Here is a 26,666-nt window from a genome sequence, read left to right as displayed (position 1 = left end):
CTCGCGAGGTGTCTGGCCCGGGGTAGCATCGTGGGCTCGCTTTCGTCTCTGAAATTATCCGTCGAGGCTGCGCTATCCACGCATCTGCATATCGCAAGTTCGATAACAGGAAACCTCATTCCCGGTTTTGACGATATCAGCTCGACGTCAGGCGATCCGCAATGCAAAGACGGCAGCATCTCGACGGCGCAGAAGTTGGTCTTCGTCGTAGACCACTCTCGTCATCGCCTATCAGGGCGCGTCAATCGTGTGAGTTATGCGTGCTTCTAGCTACCCCAGCTCGTAGACATTGAATACATGCAGCTTTCTATCAGGACATCCAACCGGTGAAGCTGTTCAGGAGCAGCATGACCCGCCTTCCATCGCCCGCCTTGGGTCCGTATTCCATTTGGGGTCGCCCGCCAACACAGCCTGAGAACGCGAGCACGGAAAAGAGTGCAAGCTGCGGGCAGGTACAACTCCGGCGGTTGACTCAATTCTGAACTTCTCGCGTCGCTACGGCTTGCATGAGCGACGTCACGTCCGCCGACCTCTGCTTCTATCTCCCGCTCCCTCTATTCTCTGTGCACATGTCCCCCGTACTCGCTCATTGCCATAGCGGCCCGGCGAGATACGAGGGGGGTACAAAAGACGCGTCGATGCAGCAAGGAAAAGACCAAGGTCGCAGGATCTCCCACAACTCCTCTCACACTCGAGAAAGATGTTCGCCCCCTCGTTCGTCGCTCTTGCTCTCGCCAGCTCGGCTTTCGCAGGCCCGCTCAAGCGCTTCGACGGTCTCACTGTCGACGTGAAGGCGCCTGAGAATGTCGCGTCCCTCGATGATCTTAAGCTCACGACGACGGTCACGAACACCAACTCGGAGGACGTGAAGATCCTGAAGGTGAGCGTCGGGCTTTCCCTTATCCTGTACGATGCTGACACTCCTGCAGTACGGCACTGTCCTGGACCAGCTCCCGACGCGCTCCTTCGTCGTCAAGAAGGACGGCGCCACCGTCGACTTCTCGGGCGTCAAGGTCGCGATCGAGCTCAACGACAACGCGTACACGACCATCAAGTCCGGCGAGTCGGTCACCGTGGAGCACAGCCGTAAGCGGGAAGATTGCTTATCCTCTGCCTCTTGCTGATAGCCGTGCCAGTCGCTACCCTCTACGACTTCGCCTCCGCCGGCGCCGGCTCGTTCACCTTCGAGCCCAAGACCGAGTTCAAGGTCGGCGCCGCCAATGATGTCATCTCTGAGAAGGTCGAGTCGACTGCCAACTCAGTCACGATTGCCATCGACGACGTCGCCAAGCGGTCGATGGAGGTCAAGCGCGCGACCGTGTCCTGCTCCGACTCGTCGCTCGCGTCGTTCATCTCTGCCTCCTACTCCGAGGGCAAAGAGCTTGCGTCCATCGCGGCGAGCTACATCAGCAGCAACGGCGCGGACTCCCTCTTCACGGCGTACTACGGCTCGAGCTCGACGTCGACCGTGTCGAGCAAGTTCTCGGCCGTCGCGTCCGAGAGCGACTCGTCGCGCACGCTCAACTGCTCGGACCCGTACGGCGTCTGCGACGGTAACGTCATCGCGTACACTGTCATCGCCACCACCGACAGTAAGCCTCGCTTGTCTTCGACTTTTACTGCTACTAACAATGTCGTAGTCTACTACTGCGATATCTTCTACGACGAGGAGCCGTCGGAGAACCTCTGCACCGGCACTACTGTTGCTGCACGCAACATTCGCGGTGGCACGACCCTCCACGAGTTGACGCACGCCGTCGCGGACACGGACGACATCACGTACGGCTGCTCGGCTGATCAGGCGCTCTCCGGTATGTCGCTCGTCGAAGTTCATCTGGCCCATGCTGACAAGGCGTCCTCAGACTCGCAGTCTGTCCTCAACGCGGACAACTACAACTGCTTCTCGACCCAGGTCTACCAGAACACGCAGTGCTAAGGGCTAAGCAGGTTCAGGGCGCTTGGTCTGATTAAATGAACATGTATATTTCATGATTGTAACGAGATGGGGCTTGTACCAATACTTAAAGGGTTGATGTTGACTAGTGTACTATGGCTACAAAGTTCGTGAGAGCAGGCTTGAATAGATGGTATCATTGAGACATCGTGAGAAAGGCATTCATTAGTCCGACCAGGAAAGCCAAATACTCCTCTCCAACCCGGGGCTGGGCATCGCATCCAACGATTGCGGCCGTTCTCCCGTCGTGCGCTGGTATATGTCGAAGACCCGCTTCTGTAGCTGCTCCGCGTCTTCCTGCCGCCCCTGCTGCATGTACGAAGCTGCGAGTCGACCCATCGCGGTCAATGTATCCGGGTGTTCCTCGCCCAGTGTGCGCGTCCGCGCCGCTATCACATCCAACTCCAACTCCTCCGCCGCCTTATCTCTCCCCTGCCACCGGTAAGTCTCCGCAAGGTTCGACTGGACGCGCAGAGTGTCGGCGTGATCCCGCCCGAGGAGGCGCTCGCGCGTGTCGCGGACTTCGAGGAAGAGCTCCTCCGCTTCGCGCCAGCGGTGCTGCTCGCGGTAGGTGATGCCGAGGTTGTTCATCGCGACGAGTGTGTGGGGGTGCGTGTCGCCGAGCTCGCGCCGTCGCACGCTCAGGACTGTCTCGTCGATGGCCTGCGCCTCGCTCCAGCGGCCCTGCTGCGCGTATACGCTCGCGAGCTTTGCGAGGGTCTTGAGCGTATCGAGGGCATGCGCGCCGAATATACGCGCCTGCGCGTCGACGACGAACCTCACCAGCCGCTCGCATTCCTCGTTCCGCCCGGACTCGTAGTATGCCAAGGCGATCTCTAGACCGACGGAAGGGTCGAGCGCGGCGATGTTCTGCGAGATAGCATTGAGATGTGGAAGGAGGAGACGTCGGTAGGTGTAGTCTTCGGTACTGTACCTCCAGTGTATGGACCGTCCTATCACGAAGGCTGCCGCCAGCCTGAATATTGAAGGGTCGGAAATTGTCGTCAGACACCACGTATGTACAAGCGGGTGAATGGAGAACGTCTCCGTGTTGCGGTCGTACTGTATGAGAGAATACGACTGGATGTCGGCGAGCAGGCGGAGGAACTTGAGGTCGTCCCATGCGGAGTTGTCGTCGGCGAAGGCAGCGAGGAAGGTCTTCGCAGCTGTGAGCGCCTTCGTGTTCGACTCGGTCTCCTCCATTAGGACGTGATCGCTCCCCGGGCCAAGGAGATTCTCGACGGCATTGCGGAACATGGCGCGGGAGACGTTGTCATGATGGAAGAAGGCGCACATCTGGAGGACGGCAGCGGCATCAGCGTTCTGCCGCCTCAGCTGGTCGAAGCTGATGATCCACGCCGTGTAGACCGTGTACTGGTATCCATCGAGGCTGTCCTTGAAAAACTCGAGTACGGCGTGATGCCGTTCACGGTACATCGAGAAATAGCGGGCCAGCGTGCAGTGAGTCTTGAAGATGAAGACGCCGGCTTGAGCGATCGCTAAAGCAAGGTAGCCCAGGGCCTGCGTATACTCGTGAGCGCGAAGACGGAGACTGAGGGGAACCCTTACGGAAACAATCTGGGAAGCGTTCTTCTTCTCCTCATCGCGAACTTCCAGGAGGCCTGCCATCTGCAGTAGCAGGAGCTTCGCGTCCGCTTTGGACATGGCGCCGACATTGCAATGCGGTATGGACGCTGCGGAGTGCCCGAGCGGCGCGCGGTTTCTCGTCGTGATGAGGATGTTGCCGTGAGAGCAGGCGGGGAAGTACTGCTTGATGTTCAGCTTCGGGTCGTCCGCGTTGTTGAAGAACAGCAGCCAGTCCTCCGTATGCCGTGCGAGCCAGGTGAGCGCATCGTCGACGCGCTTGCCGGCTTCCTTGGCGATAGCGAGCGCCTTGAGATCGGCGATGAGGGTGTCCTTCGTCGAGGCGTCCAGGTAGAAGACCTCGGAGAACCTGAGTCGCGGTCAGCAGGTGATCTTGAACGAACGGAGCCCCCATACCTACCGCTGTGTCTCGCTGTCGAACTGGCTCATCTCGACGAACTTGCAGCCCACTTGTGTCTTGCCGGCCCCTCCGAGGCCATACAAGACGAATACCTTGCGCTTGCCGTTCACGGGGGCGAAGTAGGCGTGCATCTTATCCAGGATGTCTTTTCGTCCGGTGTACGCATGCGTTGGCGGCGGACAGGGCTTGAGCACCCGAAAGCCCGTCGTCGAGGGCGTCGAAGAGCCAGAGTGCTTACTATGAATAGTGAGGTTAGCCCCCTACCAAATGAACACCAGCCCAAACGTACTGCTCGGCTATACTCCTCATGGATAGTGCGATCTCGTCTATCTGACGCTCGACATTGCTTATCTGAGTCCCGACCTGGCCGACTTGTTGCCCAACGTGATGCACTTGATCGCTGACATGGCCAAGAATGCGCTCGACGTTGACAAGCCGCACCACCTGGCTGATTGTGAGCACATCTCCATGTCTTCGGAGCGCAGTCACGGACCGTGAATCTCGTGGTAGCAGCGTCAATGAGCACTCGGAAGCGCGCAATCTTCTGTGGATCCTCGCGCGTCTGTAACAGCTTAGCCATGCCAGAGCGCGAAGACATCTGCTTCATTTCGATAGCAACTTGCAATAATGGCCTGGGAATCATCAGCAATGCGGCCAGGTTACGAACGCCAAGGACCCACTGCTGCAGCTTCCGGAGGTCTTCTGCGAGATCATGCGGTACCTTTGAGTCAAAGCGCCGCGTCGCGCTAGCCACATCGTCGTGAAGTCCGCTCAGGAAGGATGCGAAGGTAGACCATTCCTGCTTGTTCGCCTCGAAAAGCTGTAGCAGGACTTCAGAATTACATCTGGGGCATGTGTGGTCATACGACGTACTCTGGCCGTCTCAATCACATAGAGCAACCCTCCTAGAACCCCCTTCGCCAGGCCGAAACCGTCAGTTGAATCTTTCCCAAACGCGAGAAGTGCCACGAGGCCATCTATCGCGACTTGGCTTCTCCGACCTCGTCCGGCCAGCATCTGCTGCTTGGCGTCTGTGGTATCCGTGGTCCCCTTGCCTTTGCCTTTGCTCAGTATCCTTCGCATGCCGGATGGTGTGGTGGTGAGTGGAAGCAGCAAGCAGAGAAACTAGCGCACTTCCCAGCGCGCTGGACGACCTCTTGACCTCGTGATGAGTCATGAAATTCTATCACGCTGTGGCGTGCGGTGATCAATTGCAGGCTGAATAGCAGCGGTGTTGGTACCTCAGCACGGCAGAGCAGTCCATGAGCGCGCGTCGCAAACCTATGTAGGCCCTCGGGCGCGCGTAACCGCTGAGCGGAAAATGGCGGCGCAGTGGTGAGAGGTATAGAGTCATTAGCATACCCAGTATTGAATCGCGTAGCCGAGTGGTATGCGCAGCCATCCACACCCTGTCTGAACTGACTGATACTCACGCGAACATTCTGTGATTTTTCTAGGGTTGTCATGAGCGTTGGCTGAAACCAGGCTTTCGAACTGTGACGGGTGTCGCCGCGTGAGTCACGGACGCCACATTGAACACGTGGGCAGAATGCTGGATCGGCATTCCTGCTTGGTCCCTGCCATTGCCCACATCGCTGCTCATGGTCTCCTCTCAGAAGGTCCCGCGGTCTGTCCAGACGTGCGCGCACTGCCAGCACAAGGTTGCCTACACACTCCATGTGCCCCCAAAACCCCACGAAGATCATCAACTTCGCGCCGGGCAAGTCCCGTCTCGCAGACATACGCGATCGGCGATGAAGCAGGCCGAAGCTCAGCTTCAGACCGTCAAGGAGGAAATACAGAAGATGAGCAACGCGCTTGCGACTCTCAAGAGTATGAAGGGCGAGCTTCGAGAGGTGATTGCCCGACAGCGTACCTACCTTGCGCCCATTCGCCGCCTTCCCATCGAACTGCTCGTGGAGATATTCAGATGGAGCTGCATGCCGACAATCGAATACATTCATCCACGCGATCCTTTCCAATTCGCGGGCTTGGAAATTGCCGCAGTTTGCAAGTTATGGCGTGGTGCGTGTACTCTAGCCATGTTCATTCGGACACTAAACCTCATCTCCTTGCTAGATATCATGTACAATAATCCGCGCTTGTGGACCGAGGTCCCTTTACCTACCCAAGCACGAGCCAGAGGCTTTTCCTATGCGCAACGAAATTACTTGAGGCGATTCGATCATTGCCTTGAGGCCACGCAAGGACTCCCATTGCTCCGCATCGTCGAGGCCAGGATGCATTCCCTTCCGCATATCATCAAGTATACCGCACAGTGGCAAGATCTTCGCCTTACGGGTGTCTCACACTCGTATCTCGAGAGTCTCAGCCATTGCTCTTTCGCTGTGCTGCACACCCTTGAACTCGACCTCAATGTCTTCATGCAAGACGACGAAACGTGGAACGATACCGACGTATTCCTGGATGCACCTGCTCTGCGCACGGTGCACATAAAAAGTCATTGGGACTCCGCAATCATTCCTCGACTTCCATGGGCCAACATCGCTTCGCTTGATACCCAGTGCACCCATATGTACGCTTTGCGAATCCTCGCACGCTGCGACAGCCTCCGCCATTGGTCCCACAGCGAGATGCCTGAAGACGAGGTCGACCCCTTGGACCCTCCCACTCCAGTTGTGCTCCCTCATCTGCAGACGATGTGGCTCAGTTACCTCGACATGATCATGGACGATATTCCGGACGACAGGCGAGCGGATGCCTCCAGGACACTTGATCACGTGACGACTCCCGCGTTGAGCAAACTCAGCCTTGGGTGGGATGACGAGTATGGCACCCCGGTGATCTACACACGATCCTACTTATCTTCGTTCTTCGAGCGATCCAAGTGCCCGTTGCGCGAGCTAGATCTGCGCTATCCGCCCCTATCGGAAAGGACATATATGCCTTCTCAGTGCGATCTGCGCAGGCTCAGCTGGTTCTCGCCGGGTGCCATGCCGCTGTTGGACGAGGATATAGCACGGTTGGCTGCCTTGTCCAGTTGCGGGAAGCCCCTCCTGTGGCCAAATTTGGCGGAGGTCTGGCTATCGAACTGTCAATGCAGTGGGGAGGCGTTGGTGGAGATGGTTGAAGCACGGCGTTCGGCGGGATGTCCTTTGCAGTGTCTGGATATCGACAACTTCGTGCCCACCAATCCAAACGAAGACGCCATGCGCAAACTACGAAGCTTAGTGCCCAAGTTCGATTGCTATTGACGCCTGGCGGAGGTACACGCATGCGGTACGTGCCCGCTTCGCATTACCTTGACAATAGCTTATTCCTTCCAGCACATGGGGGACCGACTTTGCTGTGGGCTTGCAGCTCGATGTAGGATCGCGCTGTTGATCGCTGTGATGTCCGCTTGCGCAGGCAGTTGCTTATGTACGACGGCTGTTTGCGATTGGACTTCGGTACACCTTGATCCGTGCGGATGTATGCTACTCGTTCAGCCAGCAATGCGGAGCAATCGAACTCGAGTTTGCGTGACTGTCACGTTTCACGCCATTTGCGAAGGAGGCGAGGAGTTCGCTGCTTGTCCTCGACGTTCATCGCTGTGATATCTTGCGATGCTCTCGTCCCCTAGCTTGTCTAGGGCTCTTGCGCCCTTTAATTGCCGTGGGAATCTTGTCCTGAGTAAACAAGGCCAAATTCACTGTGCCAAAGATCGTAGGTTCGAATCCGCCAGCTCGTGGCTTCCTTCCTTACCCCTACTCGGGTACACAACGTCCCTTTCCCCCTTTCAAGCGCTCAGATATCCAAACGACGTATACACGCAAGCATTATTTTCTGTGAGTGCCAGTCATTACATTACTTCAGCATAGCACGCAGTCAATAAAACAGTCCGACGCGCATTGTCGAGCGGCCAAAATCAGCCGTCGCTCAACTTTCTTCGAAGGTCCCAAGGGTGATTGAGCGAGGACTGGTGTCTGTCAGCACATGCAATGAACGATGTACGAGGTCAGGAGCGCGCGAACTTCGCGCTCATCATCTGCTGGGGATCGAGCGCAGAACAAATAAAGGTAAGCAAGCGCACTCAACGGCGTTAGCCCTATTCCTTGCGCTGGACACCGGTCGACTTGAGAGCATGCGGTCGCGGCCCTTGTCAGCTCAATGCTACTCTGCGGCTTCTGATCCGTCTACTGGAAACCATCGTGCTTCGTATGTTTCTGATTAACATGGTTCGGCATTGACATGCTTCAAGGTCAACGCTACGTTCAGTTAAATAGAACATTGAGTCATTAGCCATCAAGCCAGCGCCGCTGCGGCGAGCTCCAGGCTCCTTTTTTTGTCCCCAAGCTCGGCGAAATTTGGTTCAACATTTCAGCAACACACTACAGCACGCTCTCAGAGTCTCAACGGCAAACAGTCCAACGCATAAGCTTGGACAAGCTAGGGCGCTGCTGGCGCAGCCAGCGCTTATCGAGTCTCAGCGTCCAAGTGATATCCTACCAGACGCGTAGCACAAAGACCAGGTCGGTCGCACTCGCACATGAAGTAGCTTGCGGTCTTTAAGCGACTTTGACGGGAAGGCGACCAAGGTGCGCATGCAGGGTTGAACGCGTCCTCTTGAGAGCTGACGACGGGCTATAGTCTATCTGGTCCGCGAGACGGTCGTTCTGCTGCATGAACATCATCTCAAGCTCAGGCTCTTTGGTCGACTGCAACTCGCGATCCACGACAAGCTTGACCTATCGTCCAGGATACTTTCATGCGAAGAGGAACGAAAACGCGTCTATACCCAGCACTGAAGACTCATATACTACAAAATACCGAAGATCTTCAGCGCATTTCCGCCACGCACCCCGTCCTTCTCTGCCTTATCCCACCCCGTCACGGTGTCGATCGCCTCCAAGTTCTCCACGACGCTCTTCCACTTCTCTGTCGACGACAGCGGCGGGAAGAACGGATGGTCCGTGCCGAACATCATCCGCTCCGACCCTGCCTTCCTGCTCGCCGCGACGAAGGTGGTCTTGTCCGCGCCCGGCGCGTAGCGCGCCGCGCGCGAGACGACCTCGCTGACGAAGCCGAGCTCCTCGGGCCCGTAGGCGACGGCGTCGAAGAAGAGCTTGCCGAGGTAGAAGCGCGCGTCGTGCTGGAGGCGCGCGGCGACGACGGGGTCGTGGTCGATGCAGGAGGCGAGGCGGGAGGAGAGCTGCGGGAGCGTGCCGCCGGAGTGGGCGAGGAGGATGCGGAGGTCGGGCACGCGGTCGTAGACGCCGGCGAGGATGAGGCGGGTGATGGCCTGGAGGGGGTCAATTAGCCAAGAGGGTGCGGTGGGAGAGGGGAGGTAGGACGCACCGTGGTGGTCTCGAAGGGGAAGCCGAGCGCGAGGGGGAGGACGTGACCATTGTCCTTCTCGCCCCATGCGCTGCTGTCAACGCCGTAATGCGGATGGAGGAAGACGACGAGGCCGGCGTCGGCGATCGCTTTCCACACCGGCTCAAGTGCATCATCGTCCAAGCCCTTCCCGACCCCGCGTGTCCCCATAATGAGGCCGTGGAGGTGCGGCGCGGCGGCGATCTGATGTATGCACTCCAGCAGCGCTTCGGTGGAGATGCCGGGGACGAGGGGCAGGATGCCCATGCCGTAGATGCGCTTCAAGGGACCGTTGCCGTACGCGGGCGACGACGCGCAGTACTCCTCCATGTCGTCGTTCAGCTGCTTGGCGATCGTGTGCGCCTCCGCTGCATCGAAGAAGTCGAGCCAGGGGTTTGCGGTGCTGCGTGTCACCTTTAGCGATGGCGCGAGCGACTGGTGGCGGGACGCACCTGACGACGGAGATGTCGATCCCGTGGAGATCCATGAATCTCAACTTCTCCTCGCGCGCCCAGTATTGCGGACCAACTGGCCTGCCGCCGCTAGGCTCGTTGTCCAGGATGACTAGGCGCTCCTCGCCATCTTCGCGCGTCAGAATTCTGGGTACGGTCGCGCGCGATCGCAGCACTTCTGCGTATCGTGGGAGGTAGACGTGCGTGTGGATGTCGACGAGCGGGTTGGACATCGTGCTACGGGTGACCTGGAGGACGAGAGGAGAGATTGCAGAGGGGAGGCAAGGCGGAGGTCATTGTTTGCTGAGCGCGGGATCAATCAAAGAGATCCCGGCGCTTATCGCCCCTCGCCCTCCTGGCCCGACATCCCGCCCCGGACCCGATCACCCTGCGGCATCCCGATATGGAAGGCTTTGTCTCTCGCCCCGACTCTCTCGTCCTCCCAGGCACCCGGCATTCGCACATTCCGCCACGACGCTCCTACCATCTACAGGCTCTCTTGGGGCCACTGTGCCTCGATCTGGAGCGCAGAGACAGCCATGATTCAGCCAAGTCGCCCGCCCGCATTCGCGGAAACCGACTCGGCAAACTTGCCTATCGCGCCTGCGCATGCGATCCAAATCATTTCCCCGCGAAGGGATCCAACGCCCGCCCTCAATGAGAACCCGTCCCCGGGAGTCCAGGCGTTCTGCATTGCTGCTATATCACTATTGTCTTGCATCGTTCCTCGATAATCCCATCTGCCCGCGCCACCGAGCACCATGTCTTTGAAGGCCGCCCTCGAAGCTGACCAGGAGATCCCTGAGTCATGGTCGACGTACATGAGCGTCGTGTACGGTGGACGCGTACCTCCTCTTGTGGGCTCGTACGACCCGGATAAGCTGGAGGAAGCTGCCAGGGAGAAGCTCAAGGCGGAGCCGTACTCGAAGGGTGCGTGATATTGTATCTCGACCCCTTTCAGACGAACTGACATATGCCCAGCTGCATTCCTGTACGTCTTCGGCAGCGCAGGTGCTGGATCGACAGATCGCGCAAACCGCAAGGCTTTCGAGCGATGGGCGCTTATTCCTAAGATGCTTGTAGACTCGTCCGATCGGTCGCTCGAGGTATGTGCAGACCGACTTTCATCATGATCATCCTCTCATCACCTTCCACAGACCACCCTCTTCGGCGTGAAGTACAAGTCCCCGCTCCTCCTTGCCCCCATCGGCGTCCATGGTATGATCCATCCCGAAGGCGAAGTCTGCGCCGCCGCCGCCTGCAGCCGCATGCAAGTCCCCTTCATTATGTCCACCGCCGCCACGCGCTCGCTCGAGGACTGCGCCGCCGCCAACGGAGCCGGCCCGCGCTGGTACCAGCTCTACTGGCCACGCTCCGAGGCGATCACGCTATCCCTCCTCGCGCGCGCGAAGACGTCCGGCTACAGCGCGTGCATCGTCACGCTCGACACGATGTGCATGGGCTGGCGGCCGTACGACCTCGACACGGCGTTCCTGCCGTTCATGCACGGCGTGGGCATCCAGGTCGGCACGAGCGACCCGGCGTTTATGGCGTCGCAGCAGCTGGAGGCAAGGCCGGACGAGCGCGCGCCGTTCCCGTTCGACCCGGCGGAGCTGGATGCGAAGCGCGCGGCGGGGGACGAGCACGAAATACAGATGAAGCAGCTAGGGCGGAATTGGGCGCGGCAGATCCACTCGGGGCTGTTCCGGACGTGGGAGGAGCTGGCGTTCGTGCGGAAGCATTGGGAGGGACCGCTGATGCTGAAGGGGATCATGACGCTGGACGACGCGCTGAAAGCGATGGAGGTGGGCTGCGATGGGATCATTGTGTCCAACCATGGTGCGCTGGTAATGCTCGTACGTCTGGCCCCGGACTGACTTTGTGGTCAGGAGGACGGCAAATTGATGGATGTCTGCCTGCGCTCATGGCGCTGGAGAAGATCACTGGTGACTCGCGCATCAAGGAGGCGCAACTGGCGGGCAAGTTTACCGTGCTCTTCGACTCGGGCATCCGCCGTGGCAGCGACATCGTCAAGGCGGTCGCCATCGGGGCGCAGGCTGTGTTGCGTGAGTACCGCCCGCCTTCGCTATCCAGCACTGTAATGACCAGTATTCTAGTCGGCCGTCCGTACATGTACGGCCTCGCGCTCGCCGGCAGCGAGGGCGTGGAACAGGTCGTGCGCGGACTGCTATGCGAGACGGAGATCACGCTCGGCCTTTGCGGCTACACGTCCATCGACCAGATCTGGCACAAGCGCGAGGAGTTTATGCAGAAGATCGAGTATCCTGGTATGTTTTCGGCGTAGGTAGGCAGAGACGGTTTGAGATGCATACGTTATTGTATAATACAACATGGTTACAGTACAATGCGGGACTCGAAGAGAAGGGTACAACTTGAATAGGGTTGGCATATCCTGTATTGGGCGTGAAGGATGGATGTGGTCGATGAACAGAAACTGGACTTCAGAGGGAGCGCAAATACTTGTCGAGCACCTCCCAAAACTTCTCAGTCTGGTCAATCATTGGCAGGTGCCCCGCACCCTCGATCTCCGCGTACTCAACCTGCACGGCCTCCCCTCCTCTGGCCTCATTCCACTCATCGGCCAACTTTAGCATCCCCGCCCCAACCTTCCCGCCCCCATCCAGGCTTCCAGCTACCAGCAGCACCGGCAGTCGACTCTCGAGCAGAGCTTGTCCGCCGTTGTCCGCCGACGGGGGGTAGAGATCGTAGTCCTGCAACGCGGAGGCGCCGAGGGCGAAGCCGGGTACGCTCGTTGACTTGATCATGTCTGCGACCCACTTGCCCCTCGCAGCGCGTTCCCCTGGCGGGTGCCCGCTTGCGTCGCCCGGGAAGCAGGGCGAGCCTGAGGGGAACCAACGCGGGATTGTGACGTCGGCGAGCGCGGCCATCCCTGCGCCATCACCCTGTTCAGCCTCACTAGTGCGCACCAACGCAATCCGCTCGTCCCATGCGGCGCGATTGCCCGCGGGCGTCCTCGGGCCAGTGTCGCACGCGACGACGGCCTTCGTGCGGTGCGGGAATTGGGCGGCGAAGGACAGTGCGGCGGCGCCGCCCTGCGAGACACCGACGACGGCGCGCACGAGGGGGATGTTGAGCGCAGCGAGCACGTCCGCAAGGTCGCGGGCGAGTTGGGGGATGGTGAGGGGCCCGGGGGTAGTACTTGATTGACCGTGCCCGCGCGCGTCGTGCAGGAGGACGTTGTACCCGCGGGGTGCGGCGGGCTCCTGCGGGGCGAGGAGGAAGGGGACGAGGCGGTCCCACATTGTGTGGTCGGTGAGGAGGGAGTTGGTGAGCGCGATCCAGGGCGCGGTCGGGTTTGTGGTGAGCGTGATGGCGTGGATGTGGTGGGTGGGAGAGGAGGGGAAAGGGATGAAGTGCTGTGAGGTGGGTTAGAGGGCTACAAGGATGAGAAGCAAGAGAAGGTTGTCAAGGTGATGAAAACTAATGGCGCACCTCTTGTTTGACACATGGCCAGGCTACGGGATCGTCGGCCATACCGTCGACGTCTAGAGAAAGAAGTAGGCGGGAGACCATGTTATAGGTCGCGGCGACAGCGGCTGCCTCAACAAGCAGGTCATCAAGCACATCGTCTTTCGACGCGCCCTCATTCAAAAGGTCACCACCCTCGCCGTCGAGCCATAGAGCGAGTGCTGTTCTGAGGCCGGATGTGACGTCTGGGGGCACACGTACGTCCTTCGTGCTCGCGTCTGCGAAGACGATGCCCGCAGCTTGCAAGGACGATAAGACGCCAGGTGTTACGGGAGAGCGGGAGTGATCGTGTGTGTTGCGGATAACGAAGAGTTGGTGCGATGTAAGGCCGTGAGAGCGACCGACGTGCTCGTGGTGTATCCACTCGTACGCGGCGCCGTTGAGCGCAGCGACGCGAAGGATCTATGCGATGCACGCTCAAGATTTACCCTAAAGACAGTCGAATATTGAAAGACGTACTATAGCCTCCCTCAGATCCCCGGGCAACTTCCCCTTTGTACGTATCGCTCCCAAAAGAGAGTTCCAGCCCTGCGCAACTGGGGGAACGTGCAACAAGGCCGCATCCAAAGATGTAATCCCCCTCGCTCCCCGGCGCTCGCGAATGGCGTCCGCTATGGGGGACGTTCCCGGAGGCGGATATCTGCCTGGAATCACTCGCGATGGTGGCATGAAGTCAGAAGCCAAGAGCGGATGCAATTCACACAATAGAAACTGATGGGGTTCCTCCCCCACGGATCAGTGATACGATAGCACGTGGATCTCCACACGCGGCTTTCCCCGCAAGTTTGAGCGAGTGAGGGTAGGGGTGAGGAGAGGCTGAGATGCTCTGATATATTGGGATACACGATGCAGAAAACATCGTCTGTGATGGAACGTGAAATAGCCAAGCGATGCGATTGAGTCCAATATTCCTACGCAAGACAATACTGCTTCACTCACCGAGAACCGACATCGGGACCTACATTCCGGATGGCAAATAGGGTTGTTTTGTTACTCGTATATATGCACCAGATTGCGGCAGATGTGGCCATGGACGGCCATAAATTGCCGCCTTCGGTTTATTTGGCTTTGTTTACAACGATTTATGAGTTGACGGCATTTGCCGAGCACAATGTTTGCATGAATGAGTCACAACCTGGCCTTTTCTTAACATCTCTATGAATGAGACCTTCAAGAAACAGCTGCCGGGCGCGACTGTCTGCTCAAAGTGCTAGAAAACTCTCGCCCAACTCGTCGCTCACGCTCTCAATCCACAAGACGACCATCAGCTTCGTACCTTCGCTGGGAGAGGCTGCAGCTATCAGGGTACTCATGGACCAGACACACTCTCTTTGAAGGCTCTCAAGGACATGAAGACGACGCTTTGCACCATTCGCATCGGTCAGCGGGCTTATATTGCGCCTGAATGAGCTGAGGGAGTGGGAGCCATAGGTCAATCACTCGGAATTGATCTTCACTCTGAGTCGGCATGAGCCTATGTCCCCTGCAGCTCGCCGTCAACCCTACAGCACTCTAACGACTCTTCGCTTACAACGACGGAAAACTTGAAAGTCGACTCTGGGATGCAAAGAAGGTAGGGAGGACAGTCGGAGGAGATCAAGGGCCCGCGGGCCTCAAACAAGTTCCTCGCACATTCCAGTGCTCGCAGACCAGCACGCAGTTATGAGACCCAAAAATATATCAGCTCCAGCGTTACCACGATAATGATACAAAGGCGAACACAGGGGACAACACCGAGAGAAATCTATCTACGTACACGCGCCACAACTCGAGGACGGCGCCGGAACCGGGAGACGATGACACGACGGCGCTCAGACCTTCTCCAGCGACTCTGCCGCGGAAACGTTGACGGTCGTCGAGTCCTTCTTGAGCTCGTCGATGGTGTGGCCCGGGTGCTGGGCGGCCTCGAGCGGGACGCCGTCGAAGAGTTGACCGATTCTGGGAGCTTATGTCAGCGGCGGTAAAGGAGGACAATGGGAAGATCACGTACTCCTCGAGCGTGCGGCCCTTGGTCTCGACGATGAAGAGGAAGAGACAGACGCCGGTGATGACGAGGATGCACGTGTAGAAGGTGTACCACTTCCAGCCGATGTTCGACACTGGACCCAGTCAGCAAGATTGCCACAAATCAACCACAAAACAACTCACTCGCCACCGGGTTCGTGTACGCGCTGAACACCGAGAGACACTTCGCCGTGATCGTCCACACCATCATGCCCTTGGCGCGGATCGAGTAGTGCAGCACCTCCGCCGGGTACGAGAAGAAGATGGACCCGCAGCTGACGAAGAACGCGCCGTTGTAGAGCCAGACGAAGACGACGGCGCCGATGCCCGCGCCCGTCTTGCCCGTCTTCGTGTACTCGGCCGTGCAGACGATGAGCCCGATGTTCGCGAGGATGACGGCGGCCCAGGTGGAGAGGAGCTGCGGGCGCCGGCGGACGCGCTGCGTGAGCCACAGGCCGAAGAGCGCCATGAGGACGGTGAAGGAGGTGAGGCCGGCGTTGATGCCCGTTTGCGTCGGGGTGTCGGTGATGCCGACGAGCTTGAGGACTGGCGAGGCATGAGAAAGGGGCGGCAAGGAGCAGGAGAAAGATACTCACTGGACGTGTAGTAGTACGCGATGATAGCGGTGCCGGACAGATTCTGGCAGATGGCAATCAACATCACACAGCCGATGCGGTGCCGGCTGCTCTTGTTCGAGATGATGGACTTCCACGAGTCCTGCTTGTAGGTCTTCTCGTGGACGATGGCCTCCTTGACTTCGGCCATCTCGAACTCGACGAGCTCGTCGTTCTCGTAGCCGTTAGCGTGGTACTTGACGAACAGAGCGCGCGCCTCGTCCTCGCGACCCTTGTTGACTGAAAGTCGGTTAACCACCAAGCGGACATCAGCTGCGACTGGGGAAACTCACTGAGCCAACGCGGCGACTCGGGAACCCAGTTGATCAGGACCATCATCAACAACGCGAAAGGAAGGTGAATGAGGTAGGGGATGCGCCACGCCCAGTCAGACTTGATGTAGCCGCAACCGAAGGTGACCCAGCCCGCGATGAAGTTGCCGATGATGAACGAGATGTTGAAGGAACCCGCGAGCCACGTCCGGTGCTTCGGGTGAGGAAGCTCCTGCAGACTGGATGGAAAGTCAGCCTTGCGCGCACAAAAAGACGTCCCGCGCGCAACTCACATGATGGGGCACACCATGAGCGCGAACGCCAGACCGGAGCCGATCTGCAGAGAGCAAAAGTAAGCGCTCGACGACCGATCTAGATGACGCTTCTACTTACGATAACTCGAGAGGCAATGAACATGCCATAGCCGCTCGTGGAGCCCGCACCAGATGCCGTACCGATAGCCGTGCCAATGAAGTTCGCAGCGGAGGAGTAGCGAATGCACCACTTGCGACCCCACTTGTCAGCGACGTACGCAGCGACGGGAGCGATGACGACTGGAAACGTGATCAGTGAGGAAGAGCAAAGGCGCACGCAGACGAGCAGGACTCACTGCCAGACAGGTACATAGCCGCATTGAGAAGACCAATCCTGCTTGAGTCGGGGTTACCGAGAGCTAGGGAGGGCAGGTCAGAACAACGATGGGCGGCGATGTGACACGCGACAACTTACAAGTCTTCCACGACGCCATGGACTGGAAGCTGCTGAGCAGCGCACTATCGAACCCGTTCAAGAACTGCGCGACGAAAACGCAAAGAAGCAGCAAGTTCAGCTCGCGCAGACCCTTGTTCTGCCACCATGTCTGCAGCGGTCCGTCAGTCTTCCCACTCGTGAATAAGAAGCGGACTCGGGAACCCACCAAGTGCGAGTCATGATTCGGGACACTCCTGAACGTCTCCATGCCAGCGACCATATTGACGAAGCGACGGTCACTTGTCGGGGGGGAGGGAGGCGGGGAGGAGGGGGGCGATGGGGCTCAGCTACCCAAAAGCGCGTGTGCGGGTTTATATACGCTATACCGCACTTATCATTGGGTGCGTGCAGATAAATTCGAACACAGAGATAAGTGAGCCGTGGGGCCGTGGGTCCGGGAGCGCAGTCCAAGCGGCGCCCGTCACTGTAGCAGTGAAAGCGCGAAATGAGCCCTGTGGCGCGGGACGGTCTAAGAGCGGTGAGAAGGCGCGCTCGTCGTCGTCCGCGACGTTCGCCAGAGGCGAGCGCGGTGAGCACATGCGTCCGCGGCGGCGTCGAAGATGCGGCGCGCCCTTGTGCGGGGTCTGAGAAGCCGCGCGGGGTGTTGGACGCCGCCCGGCTGCGAGCCGGGACGTTCTGAATCAATGGGCCGGGCGCAGAGCTAACTTGGGCGGCTCGGGTGGCGCAGGCAGGGGGACGATGATTCAGGTCAGGACCGTTCTGAGATCTCAGATTGGCTGACCCGTGTCTGAGTCCGATGCCCAGGTGCGGTATGTAATCTTATCTTGGTTTGCTCCCACCCGTCGACCTTATCACCGCGCGTCCCTGAGGCGCACCCAAGCTGGGCAGAGCCCTTCGGTATTGGCGACCCCGCACACTGTGGTCGAGGCGATCCGGTGCTTCCTGTGCAGACCCGCTCGAGAACGCATCAGCAGGCATATATCAGCGAATCGGGGGCGGGGTACCTGATCTCTCGACTTTATACCATCCATCTGCACTTCTTCCCCGGATACCTTCTCTTCTTCGTCCCCTCTACCGCCGATCGCCTTCACGACACATGGTCATGGTTCAGACCGTCCCCTTCCGCACGCGCCTCAACTTCGCGAACGACAAGACCGCCCCGGGCGCATTCGAGTTCCCCTTCGTAAAGCTCGTCGCCAATGGGGAGAGCCTCTACCTCAGCCCGAACGAGGTGCCAATGCACGACCTTCGGAAGGAGGCGAAGAAGCCGACGCTTGAGGAGAACGGCTTCACATGGGTGAACCTTCCGTTCCCAGAGCTTGACGGTCCGGAGGGGTGGCAGGACCGATACGCCAAGTTCACGTGCGAGTAAGTGTTGTCTTCTTGCTTCTGTATGGGCGCGGAGAGAGAGGACTTCGATCGCATTGTACTGACGAGGAACGATAGCTACGTCAAGGGCATCACTGGCGCGAAGGAGGTCAGATGCATCAACTATCAGATTCGGTGAGGACGCACGTCGTGCAGCTTGGGCTCGGCTAACCACTGTCTTGCAGGCGCCGTACGCCCGGCGATGAGGACAACGTCGACGCGAACTACGACCAGGCGCAGGAGAAAGCGCTCGGCATGCAGCCCGTGCCCGCGGTCCACGTCGACATCAACAAGGAGCGCGCCCGCACGCGGCTGCTGGCTGCGTTCGATGGAGAGCATCAGGATGCGGAGAGGGTGGCGATCATGTGCGTATGCAGTGTGTGTGGGGGGAGGGAGGGGAAGATCATACTGACCAATCGTCAGCAACGTTTGGCGTCCACTGAATGGGCCGGTGATGGACGCACCTCTGGCGCTATGCGACGCGTCGACGCTCGACCCGAACGACATGATGTGGACAACGGACAAGGTGCGCTCTCCCTCCTGCAGCTAATGTTCTATGCCGCTGATCGAGCACGCAGTACGGCGGCGGCTACTTCATTCGGCACAATGGTGGGTTCGACCCGTAGCTCGATCGGAGGCTCTGCTGACGACGCTTGTAGAGAACATGCGGTGGATGTACGTGCACGACCAGATGCCTGACGAGGCCCTCATCTTCCGCCAGTTCGACAACAGTAAGCCCGCATGAACTCTGCATAGCTCGTCACTTACCTGCTCCCCAGCAATCCCCTACGGCAAAGCCGGCTGCGTTCCCCACACTGCTTGTACGTCCGCCCCTCCATAGCGTCCATCAAAGAGACTCATCTTTCCTCTTCAGTCTTCGACGAAGAAAGGAAGAACATGGGCAAGCCGCGGTCAAGTATTGAGCTGCGTCTCGCTCTCGTGTACTAGCGTTCTTCTTTCGCTGCTGAATCTGTTGGTGTACGATATGGATTGTATTGCATAGGTGTATAATGATGATATGTCTTGTGTAACGATGGATGAATTCGAGTGACCAGAAAGTCGAAGTTCGGAGCAAGGGGGAATGAACGAATTGGTTCAAAGGAAATCGCAACGTGACGGTCGGGATGGGCGCGTTCTTCCCACGGTTGAAGTTCAACCCAGCACAGGACGTCCATGTATGCATAGGACTATATTGATAGAATGCCGGTATAAATTCATGGCATGGTCGTGTACAATAGCTGGAATAGATAAGAATAGCATATGAGTGTCAAAGAATTGGACGGGAAGTAAGGCCTCAACAGAAAGCCGGGCTTTTCTCGAGGAGCGTTCGTCGTGTAGTATGTACGCCGTCAAAGAATGCTTTCGAGGCAGGGAGCTGACTAAGGCAGATGTTCTCCTTTCCAGACCGCCAGCCATCTGAGAATTTGTCAGCTTTGAGCGACGCTAGAAATATATCAACTTACCATCGGGAACGAACATCCTGCGACCGTGCCGCTCGACCACGTAGGGAGCCAGACTTCTGCGAAGCGACCTGTTCTTCTTCATCGAGGATGGTAAGCCGCATCGTGGGACGGAGGTTTCGACCAGCGTCTCGTCTACGTCGCCGCAGTTCAGGCTGGAGGCCGAGGTGGAAAGGGCGCTAGCCAAAGCATTCTCCGACGTAGCGCTCAATCCAACCATATCGAATGCGATGTCTATCAAAGGTACCCAGACCTGCAAGCACAGATCGCGAGTCGCGTGCCACCCGCGCATCCGCCAGTACTGTCCGAGATAGGCGCGCACAGCTCTAGCGAGGGCCTCCACGTCCTCGAGCGCCAGGACCTCTTGCGAGCACTGAAGGAGCAGGTGCGCCAGAAATACGTCGCTGGTGAGAAGATCGAGCATAGTGGCGCAGAAGTCGAGGGACGCGTCCGGCCAGCGGTAGAGTAGAACAGGCCAGAGATGATTGTTGAGCACGAGAGCCCCTTGATGTTCAAGAACGAGTGTGCTGCGCCTCTGGGAGAGTAGGTGACCGCGCTCAAGGGGGCCGAGAGGACGTTGAGCGAAGAATTGGTCGCCGCAGGCGGATATCTGTCGGCGAGCTTCGACGGTGAGATCGAGGAGCGCGCAGGTAGGATGAGCAGAAGCAGAATTGAGGTCCGAGATAGAGTATTGTGAAAACTCGTCGTCGACGTCCTCCGAATTCCATGAAAGGCCGCTTAGGTTGAGGCTTGGCGAGGACGAGATAGAGAGTGGCGTCGGGGGATCTCCAAGACGCAGGGCAAGAGTATCACGAGCGAAGTCTGGCCGATCAGTTGCCATACTGTACAGAAGACAAGTCAATCCCTTACCATAATTGTACGAGGAGCCAGATTCAGATGCGTAGAATGCGCTGAAGGATAATCATGAGCAAATGAGAAGCGTCTGACGAGATGATGACGCACCCAGGTATGTGTATGGCCGGTAGTAGCGCGTAGATTTCCAGCAGCCAGGCTTCAATACCCCTTCGCCCTTTGTCGCCGTAGCAGCCGATTGCATCGCTCGCGTAGCGGAGGAAGGCGAGGTGTGAGGGAGTAGGGCCCGCGGCGCGTATATTGAAGGTGTCCGCCATGCTCTCCAGGACTCGTGGGTGAACATAGACGGAAATGGCATACTATGATCCACGATAAGCGATCCATAGTATGCTTCTGGGAAGCATAGCCGCGTACCTCGATCGCTCCTTCCCAGCCTTTAGGTAACTTCTTCGCGACGTGCGCGCTCGTGGCCAGGGAGATGGCGAGACGCCCAGTATGTTCCCGCTTGCTGCTCTCGCAGATCGACAGAGTGTTGTGAGCGTGGATAGGCTGTAGGAGTTCCGCGTAAGGCGGCGAGGGGAGTTCGTCGATCGAGGCATGGTCGAGGAAGTCACAGACAGCGTCGATGGACGCGGCCGCTTGGGCGAGGTCGTCGTTGGGTAAGAAATCCATGCACGAAGGTAGGCGGGTGGCGAGGCAGAGCCTAGACTGTCGACCGGATATGAGCGTTGGGGAAGGAAGAGGACGTGTAACTGGTGGATGTCGTGGAGGCTTCCAAGAGGATTGATCCGGCACGGAAGCAGAAGTACGCCCGAATGCGCTCTGATACTGTTTTCAGATATTTCTGCATTCCTAATACAACAGAGTATCTGAATTGCAGGGCGAATGCGGCGGTGAAGCAAAAATCGATTGCGGGAGGTGACCGTGAAGAGTAGGATATTTGTGGCGCAGTACGAATCACAATCCTGACCCCACGGCAAATGCCGAGGACCTCTGATCCAGCATCGCTCTCGTACTTAGACTTTGCAACTCTGCGGCCCAGATAAACTATCCATGGTTCTTCTCACATAACTTCGTACATATGTTGTCATCAAAATCGTTTCAACCGTCGCGACGAGGGGGGCATCAACTCGAAGTTGTTAGGTTTGCATCCTCCTCAGCTCTTCTCTCACCCGTTCCAGCGTCCTCCCCAGTATATTGTTACCCGTCTCATCCTTATCCACTCCCCAAAATCCATCTTCAACGGAATCCTTACACGCATGAGCATATCGGTCAAGAGTCTCAGATGCACTTGTACTCACAAAAACGAGCTCTGCATCGCCTGTCGACAGCAGCGCCGCCTGCAAGTCCTCGTGCTGCAGGAACTTATCCAGCAGTATGCCATGCATCTAAGAAGAGAAATCTCAGCACTTGTAGCACACAGGAAGGTTCCAGGTGGCTCACTGTTTCTACCATATTATTCCACCATTCTTGTGGTACACGGGCCTGAAAGCGGTCGGCCAGGCGAGCCACTTCGCCAACGTCCTTCGTGTTGCGGATGCGCCTGGCAATGTCGCCATTGACGGGCAAGAACTTGTGTGTATGTGAGCGTCAGAGATAATGATCGCAGCGAAATTTACCAGCGTACCTTCGACGCGTGGAATAGGTGCTCGGCGGTCGGGTAGGTTTCGCCATTGTAAGCGACTGAATATCTCGCGAAGTTGCAGAATGAATTGTAAGACGTGTCCCGATTACAAAAGCGGATTTGTTGCCGGAGAGGAGGCGAGTTTAGATTGGATGCGGGTACCGGTGCAGGCGTGGAAGTTTCTGCTCCGGCCTGCAGTCCCTCTCCGTGGTAGATCGGTTCAGTGTCAGGCGTCAGCTCCACGTTGACCGGCCACGGAGAGTTGCCCCGACTGTCCCCACACTCCCGCCCCCGTCGTGCTCGACGCTGTAGGATAGGGTGATTGGGTGTGTAAATCCCGGTATCGTATCTAGGTTTCCCTGGGGTAGTAACGAATCCAGGATTTTCAGGCGATGGATGCGAGGCCGGCGAGGGTGTATGTGCAGGTTGAGCGGGGGTATAGAATGCAGTCGGAACAGCGGGGGATGGTGAGCATCGAGATTGCTGGGCGGGTGCGGGCTGCGCGGGAGTCGCGACTGCCGGAGGGACAGGGAACGATGGTGCATGTGAGGTCGCGTTGGGCACATCGCGCTGACGAGCAGGAGTCGGCATTGGAGTCGCAGGCGGCGTCAAGGGTGGCACGCTTGCAACAAAAGCCCTTTGCTCTTCTTCCTCCTTCTCCTTCGCCACTTCATAGCGATCAATGATTGCCGCTTGTTCGTCGTACCTCGCACGCGATTCCGGAGACAGCATCATCCGCTCTCTCTCCCGTCTCGCCTTCTTCTCCCTCTCCTTGTCTGCGTTCTCTATCTCTTTTGTTTTCGCCTTATTCTGCTCTTCCTCCTTCCTCTTTTCCCCCTTCTTCCGCTCTTCCTCCTGCTTCATATTCCCCTGTTGCGTTCTTTCCTCCTCTATCCTCGTGCTCTCCTTCACCTCTGGGCTCACCGCCTTCCTCTCCTCCTCCTTCTCCTTCGTCGCCCTCCGCCCATTCACCGCCTCCTCTTCTTTCCTCTCCGGCTTTGCTCCCATCCTCTTCTCCATCTCATCCGCCTCCTTCGCCATCTGCACCGTCTCTCGTTCCACTCTCGCCCTATCTTGCGCCCATGCCTCCCTCTCCTGCGCCATTTCCGCGGCTATCATCTCCATCACCTCCCTGTCCTGCCTTTCCCGCTGCGCCCTTTCTTGCGCGTCCTTCTGCGCCATCTCCTTCGCCTTCTGTGCCCACTCCCGCTCCTCTTCCTCCTCTCGCTCCTGCGCCCTCTTTTGCCTCTCCCTCGCCTCTGCCGCCTCCTCCTTCCATCTCGCCTGCCACGTCTCAATCGCCGCCTCCAGCTCCACTAAGCCCTGCTCCGCCTGCCCTTGAAAGCGCGCCAGGCGGGAGAAGAGGCTGTGCTGCTCGTCCGAGGCGAGGGAGCGGTGTTGCCGGAGTGACCGGAATTCCTCTTCGAGGTGGGCATGATCGTCGTGATGGGTGTGATCAGGACCGATGGCTTGACCGTCGCCAGAGGGCGGACTTTCTGGCGCGCTGTTGACGGTGTCGAGTATTTCTTTCACGCTCAATTCGACCAGCCTGGCCCCAAGCTCCCCAATCGTGTCCGCGTGCTCGTTCAGCGCGACCCTTGAGTCGTAGACGCTCTTTGCGACGCCGCCGTATTCTGTGATCGCTGCGCGCAGACCGTCCTCGAGGTCACCGATGCGGCGACTGCCCGCGGCGATGGACGATTTGATAGTGTTCTGCTTGTCGGTGACTTCGTTGGTAAGGGCGATGCTGGCGCGCACGGAGGCGTCCAGGCGGTAAAGGCGGGCAATAAAAGATGTGAAGAAGCTGCTCGTGTCGGACTTTGTGGTGTGGCGCCGAGGAGAGTAAGGATCCTTGGCGCTATGGGGCTTGCTGGGGCATGGCGTCGTATTCCGCGTCGACGGCGACGTGGCTCGCAGCGCTGCGTGCGACATTTAGTGATAAGGATAGGTGTAGATGAGGAGGGAAGGAGGAGTGAAGAGATATGCACGGACCTGTGAGGACCTGCACATATATGCGAGGGATATAAATTGTGGCAAGTTCGCTATTGTGGTCGGGTTGGGAAACAATCGCGCTTGCCGATGTTGTTCACGGAGGTACGTGCATGATCTGAGATCAGAGCCACGCAGTAAGCCTTGAGAGCGGTATTTACTCTTGAAGACTTGAAGTTGAATGCCATAGTTTGAGCCTGCTTGCATGAACTCTGAGCGCAACCACCGGCAGTGCAGTTGGAGTTTGGTTTTGACTTTCGTTACGCCTCCCCTAGCCGAGACGTTGAGACATCAGAGGCATCTCACGCAGTATGAGTGGATTATCGGTGAGGTCAATGAATAGCAGTTTGGAAAGGAACAAAGCAGATGACGGTGAGTCGGAAGGAGATGTAGTGTCGGCAATTGCCGGGAGTGGGGGTGGGCACCACCCGCCACCGGATCCGGCATATTTGGTCATGTTTATGCCGCGCCAACAAGTGGACTTCGGGTGTCCCCGAATCGTCGTCCGGCAGGTGCACGACGGAGGGGTCATATCGCTTACCTTTGTATGGCGATGTTGCTCGGAATTGTATGATCTACGCTGTAATTTACTTTACCTACGCTTAGTTCATCAGAGACAGCATGCAATTACTCGGCAAAATAGGTCAGACTCGTTCTTGTCTTCTCTCAACATTTCATAGTCAAGGTGCGCGTCGGACAGCCTCAAAAGAGTCCATGCTCCAAGATCGCGATATTTTGAGGCAGTTCTGATACTTTACCACTGACGCGAAGTGGACTCGCCCACGGGGAACCCAGAGAAGGGAGGGCCTATAGCAATATAAAACACGATGATAGCAGCCGAGGATAAGAGATTTGGAGCAGCGAGCACCTTTGTAGGGTCCTGGTCATGCCTGTTTACGTGCACCGGTTGAAAAGAACTTAATATCTGATGCACGCGCCGCTGAACCGTCGAGGTCGAGGAACGGGCGGACGTGTCACACGTGTCACAGTGCTTTTTGGCCCATGCGTGACTGATCGCATTTCTCTATCTCCTCCGTCATTTCTTCGTCCCCTAACTCGCAAAAGAGCGCGTTCGGAAGCTACATAAAAGGTCTACATTCTCTCGTCGGATTTAAACAGTAGCACATCCAGAAGCCACAAAATTGAGAATCTCGGCTTCCTCCCAATGAAATACTAAAAATCGACGTGGGATTGTAGCTATAATTCGCCGCTTTCCGACGCACCTTATCCGGAAGCGAGCGTCAGAAAACTGACGGAGGAGATACGGAAACACTGCGGAACGGGCGCCCAAGCGTGACCACAACATGTACAAATATGCCGGATCCCGTGGCGGGCGGTGCCCACCGGGAGCAGCCCTGGACGTGGTCACGTGTGTAAAGTTGAATGTGTCACCGTCACGCCGCGCCGGTCCACGCATCTTGCATGCTGGTAGCGCTTTGTGTCCGGATATGAATGTTGTCCTGAGCATTCAGAAGGAGTTAGAGCACCATGCTATGATCTGCAAAATTTGTCCCGAATCGATTTCGCATGCATAAAGTGCAGCAGTGATGTTCATAGACAGGTTTATGACCTGCATGCCTTTGTCGTGTTGTTGTCGGGCTGTGTATGACTGCACGACTCGCTATGGCCTCTGTAAGTATATAAGAAGGCTAACTCAGTGCTCTGACATCCCACATCCCACACGACCCCAACCATGTCCTCCTACCCAGACTCGGAATACCCGCTACTCTGCGAGTACGACTCGGACCACCCGCTGGTCAGGACTTACCCGATAGGCTGGAAGCGCTTCCGCCACCCCGTGAACGGCGAGAATATCTATTACTGGCACCGCGTCGAGCGCGTTATCACCAAGGACAACCTGAAGGACGCCGATGTCTTCGAGGCGCTCCTCAAGGGCAAGGACAGGATCCTGCGCAAGCTGCAGCGCAACCCGAGGCATGCCGCGAAGTTCCTGATGGACGGGCAGCTGTCGAGGGACTGGGACCTGATCATGAAGGACGGGCAGCCGCAGGCGCTCATCTCGTGGCGTGAGAGGCAAATTTACGAGTTCGCTACTCGCGGCGAAGGCGAGGGCGAGAGTGCGTGTTCATTGCGCGGTTGTTGCCAATCAGGATGTTAACTTATTTTCCGTGCGCAGAGGAATATGTCGAGCACCAGTCGAGCAAAGTGTACTGGCAGCGGGTGGCAGAGTTCCCCTGCCACCACACGTCGCTGCCCAAGGGCGCCGAGCAGAAGCTGTCGAATCTGACGTATAGTGAGTCGCGCCCCTCACCGGTCCCCCAGAGCTCGACGAAACTTACTAACCCTCCATCATAGACTCCGGACTCTGGGGTGTTGTCCTGCGACGTGGGGACAACCGAGACCTGTGGGAGGGATATCGCCAGTACCGAGGTAAGGAGGCGTGGTTTACCAATTCGTCCAGCGCGCTGACATGATTATGCGCAGACAAGGCAAGGGCGCGGGCCTGCGGCGGGTACAAAGGCATCGAGCTCGCGAGCGTGACATGGCGGATCGCACGCCTGCTTGGTGCGGCCCGCGAAATCGAGGACGAGGTGAACGCCTCATAGGGGCGTT

At 57.9% G+C, this 26,666-nt stretch overlaps 13 protein-coding genes across 13 annotated transcripts; 5 read left to right on the top strand and 8 right to left on the bottom strand.

Moving 5' to 3' along the window:
* Positions 1–510: 510 nt before the first annotated feature.
* SCHCODRAFT_02620813 (zincin) lies at positions 511–2,296 on the top strand. Its single transcript, XM_003037705.2, has 5 exons — positions 511–880; positions 930–1,086; positions 1,137–1,592; positions 1,641–1,811; positions 1,863–2,296. The coding sequence occupies exons 1-5, from the start codon at positions 701–703 to the stop codon at positions 1,934–1,936; spliced, it is 1,038 nt and encodes a 345-aa protein (XP_003037751.1). The 5' UTR covers positions 511–700; the 3' UTR covers positions 1,937–2,296.
* Positions 2,120–5,042, bottom strand: SCHCODRAFT_02499724 (uncharacterized protein; the record flags this gene model as incomplete). Its single annotated transcript, XM_050343090.1, has 7 exons — positions 2,120–3,475; positions 3,524–3,908; positions 3,960–4,196; positions 4,249–4,403; positions 4,453–4,591; positions 4,640–4,779; positions 4,833–5,042. 7 exons carry the CDS (start codon positions 5,040–5,042, stop codon positions 2,120–2,122), a joined length of 2,622 nt encoding a protein of 873 aa, XP_050200313.1.
* Positions 5,043–5,538: 496 nt separating this feature from the next.
* SCHCODRAFT_02620804 (uncharacterized protein) lies at positions 5,539–7,463 on the top strand. The gene is made up of 3 exons (XM_050345020.1): positions 5,539–5,984; positions 6,039–7,199; positions 7,247–7,463. Exons 1-2 carry the CDS (start codon positions 5,561–5,563, stop codon positions 7,172–7,174), a joined length of 1,560 nt encoding a protein of 519 aa, XP_050200312.1. The 5' UTR covers positions 5,539–5,560; the 3' UTR covers positions 7,175–7,199; positions 7,247–7,463.
* A 432-nt stretch (positions 7,464–7,895) lies between these two features.
* Positions 7,896–8,283, bottom strand: SCHCODRAFT_02620802 (uncharacterized protein; the record flags this gene model as incomplete). Its single annotated transcript, XM_050345019.1, has 2 exons — positions 8,135–8,283; positions 7,896–8,095 (listed from the first exon to the last, which is right to left on the bottom strand). Coding segments are annotated over exons 1-2 (218 nt in total), but the record flags the coding sequence as incomplete, so codon positions are not given.
* A 395-nt stretch (positions 8,284–8,678) lies between these two features.
* SCHCODRAFT_02620801 (amidohydrolase 2) lies at positions 8,679–10,025 on the bottom strand. The gene is made up of 3 exons (XM_050345018.1): positions 9,728–10,025; positions 9,258–9,678; positions 8,679–9,201 (listed from the first exon to the last, which is right to left on the bottom strand). Exons 1-3 carry the CDS (start codon positions 9,958–9,960, stop codon positions 8,719–8,721), a joined length of 1,137 nt encoding a protein of 378 aa, XP_050200310.1. The 5' UTR covers positions 9,961–10,025; the 3' UTR covers positions 8,679–8,718.
* A 354-nt stretch (positions 10,026–10,379) lies between these two features.
* On the top strand, positions 10,380–12,111 carry SCHCODRAFT_02244746 (FMN-dependent alpha-hydroxy acid dehydrogenase). The gene is made up of 4 exons (XM_050342178.1): positions 10,380–10,657; positions 10,709–10,833; positions 10,885–11,566; positions 11,617–12,111. The coding sequence occupies exons 1-4, from the start codon at positions 10,489–10,491 to the stop codon at positions 12,030–12,032; spliced, it is 1,392 nt and encodes a 463-aa protein (XP_050200309.1). The 5' UTR covers positions 10,380–10,488; the 3' UTR covers positions 12,033–12,111.
* Positions 12,112–12,189: 78 nt separating this feature from the next.
* On the bottom strand, positions 12,190–13,906 carry SCHCODRAFT_02500455 (alpha/beta-hydrolase; the record flags this gene model as incomplete). Its single annotated transcript, XM_050343098.1, has 3 exons — positions 12,190–13,125; positions 13,202–13,639; positions 13,697–13,906. The coding sequence occupies 3 exons, from the start codon at positions 13,904–13,906 to the stop codon at positions 12,190–12,192; spliced, it is 1,584 nt and encodes a 527-aa protein (XP_050200308.1).
* A 1,142-nt stretch (positions 13,907–15,048) lies between these two features.
* On the bottom strand, positions 15,049–17,097 carry SCHCODRAFT_02499677 (general substrate transporter; the record flags this gene model as incomplete). Its single annotated transcript, XM_003036339.1, has 10 exons — positions 15,049–15,175; positions 15,228–15,336; positions 15,386–15,787; positions 15,838–16,095; positions 16,149–16,366; positions 16,421–16,464; positions 16,521–16,681; positions 16,738–16,800; positions 16,857–16,986; positions 17,044–17,097. The coding sequence occupies 10 exons, from the start codon at positions 17,095–17,097 to the stop codon at positions 15,049–15,051; spliced, it is 1,566 nt and encodes a 521-aa protein (XP_003036385.1).
* Positions 17,098–17,735: 638 nt separating this feature from the next.
* SCHCODRAFT_02620783 (uncharacterized protein) lies at positions 17,736–19,241 on the top strand. Its single transcript, XM_003037702.2, has 8 exons — positions 17,736–18,206; positions 18,285–18,341; positions 18,392–18,571; positions 18,630–18,732; positions 18,785–18,815; positions 18,866–18,937; positions 18,986–19,027; positions 19,081–19,241. Exons 1-8 carry the CDS (start codon positions 17,935–17,937, stop codon positions 19,152–19,154), a joined length of 831 nt encoding a protein of 276 aa, XP_003037748.1. The 5' UTR covers positions 17,736–17,934; the 3' UTR covers positions 19,155–19,241.
* A 137-nt stretch (positions 19,242–19,378) lies between these two features.
* SCHCODRAFT_02620780 (uncharacterized protein) lies at positions 19,379–21,298 on the bottom strand. Its single transcript, XM_050345017.1, has 5 exons — positions 20,894–21,298; positions 20,630–20,838; positions 20,537–20,577; positions 19,670–20,488; positions 19,379–19,622 (listed from the first exon to the last, which is right to left on the bottom strand). The coding sequence occupies exons 1-5, from the start codon at positions 21,149–21,151 to the stop codon at positions 19,501–19,503; spliced, it is 1,449 nt and encodes a 482-aa protein (XP_050200307.1). The 5' UTR covers positions 21,152–21,298; the 3' UTR covers positions 19,379–19,500.
* Positions 21,299–21,618: 320 nt separating this feature from the next.
* Positions 21,619–22,694, bottom strand: SCHCODRAFT_02499297 (DUF1768-domain-containing protein; the record flags this gene model as incomplete). Its single annotated transcript, XM_003036338.2, has 4 exons — positions 21,619–21,729; positions 21,781–21,867; positions 21,923–22,051; positions 22,107–22,694. The coding sequence occupies 4 exons, from the start codon at positions 22,692–22,694 to the stop codon at positions 21,619–21,621; spliced, it is 915 nt and encodes a 304-aa protein (XP_003036384.2).
* Positions 22,695–23,487: 793 nt separating this feature from the next.
* On the bottom strand, positions 23,488–24,492 carry SCHCODRAFT_02244637 (uncharacterized protein). The gene is made up of 2 exons (XM_050342177.1): positions 24,096–24,492; positions 23,488–24,022 (listed from the first exon to the last, which is right to left on the bottom strand). The coding sequence occupies exons 1-2, from the start codon at positions 24,297–24,299 to the stop codon at positions 23,690–23,692; spliced, it is 537 nt and encodes a 178-aa protein (XP_050200306.1). The 5' UTR covers positions 24,300–24,492; the 3' UTR covers positions 23,488–23,689.
* A 1,182-nt stretch (positions 24,493–25,674) lies between these two features.
* On the top strand, positions 25,675–26,659 carry SCHCODRAFT_02574154 (uncharacterized protein; the record flags this gene model as incomplete). Its single annotated transcript, XM_003037701.2, has 4 exons — positions 25,675–26,170; positions 26,230–26,346; positions 26,409–26,483; positions 26,538–26,659. The coding sequence occupies exons 1-4, from the start codon at positions 25,786–25,788 to the stop codon at positions 26,657–26,659; spliced, it is 699 nt and encodes a 232-aa protein (XP_003037747.1). The 5' UTR covers positions 25,675–25,785.
* Between the last annotated feature and the right edge of the window lie 7 nt (positions 26,660–26,666).

This window comes from Schizophyllum commune (genome assembly GCF_000143185.2).
Source record: "Schizophyllum commune H4-8 unplaced genomic scaffold SCHCOscaffold_5, whole genome shotgun sequence".
NCBI lineage: Eukaryota > Fungi > Basidiomycota > Agaricomycetes > Agaricales > Schizophyllaceae > Schizophyllum > Schizophyllum commune.
Note: the sequence above shows the minus strand (reverse complement) of the source record. Positions and strands in the feature narration are given on the sequence as shown.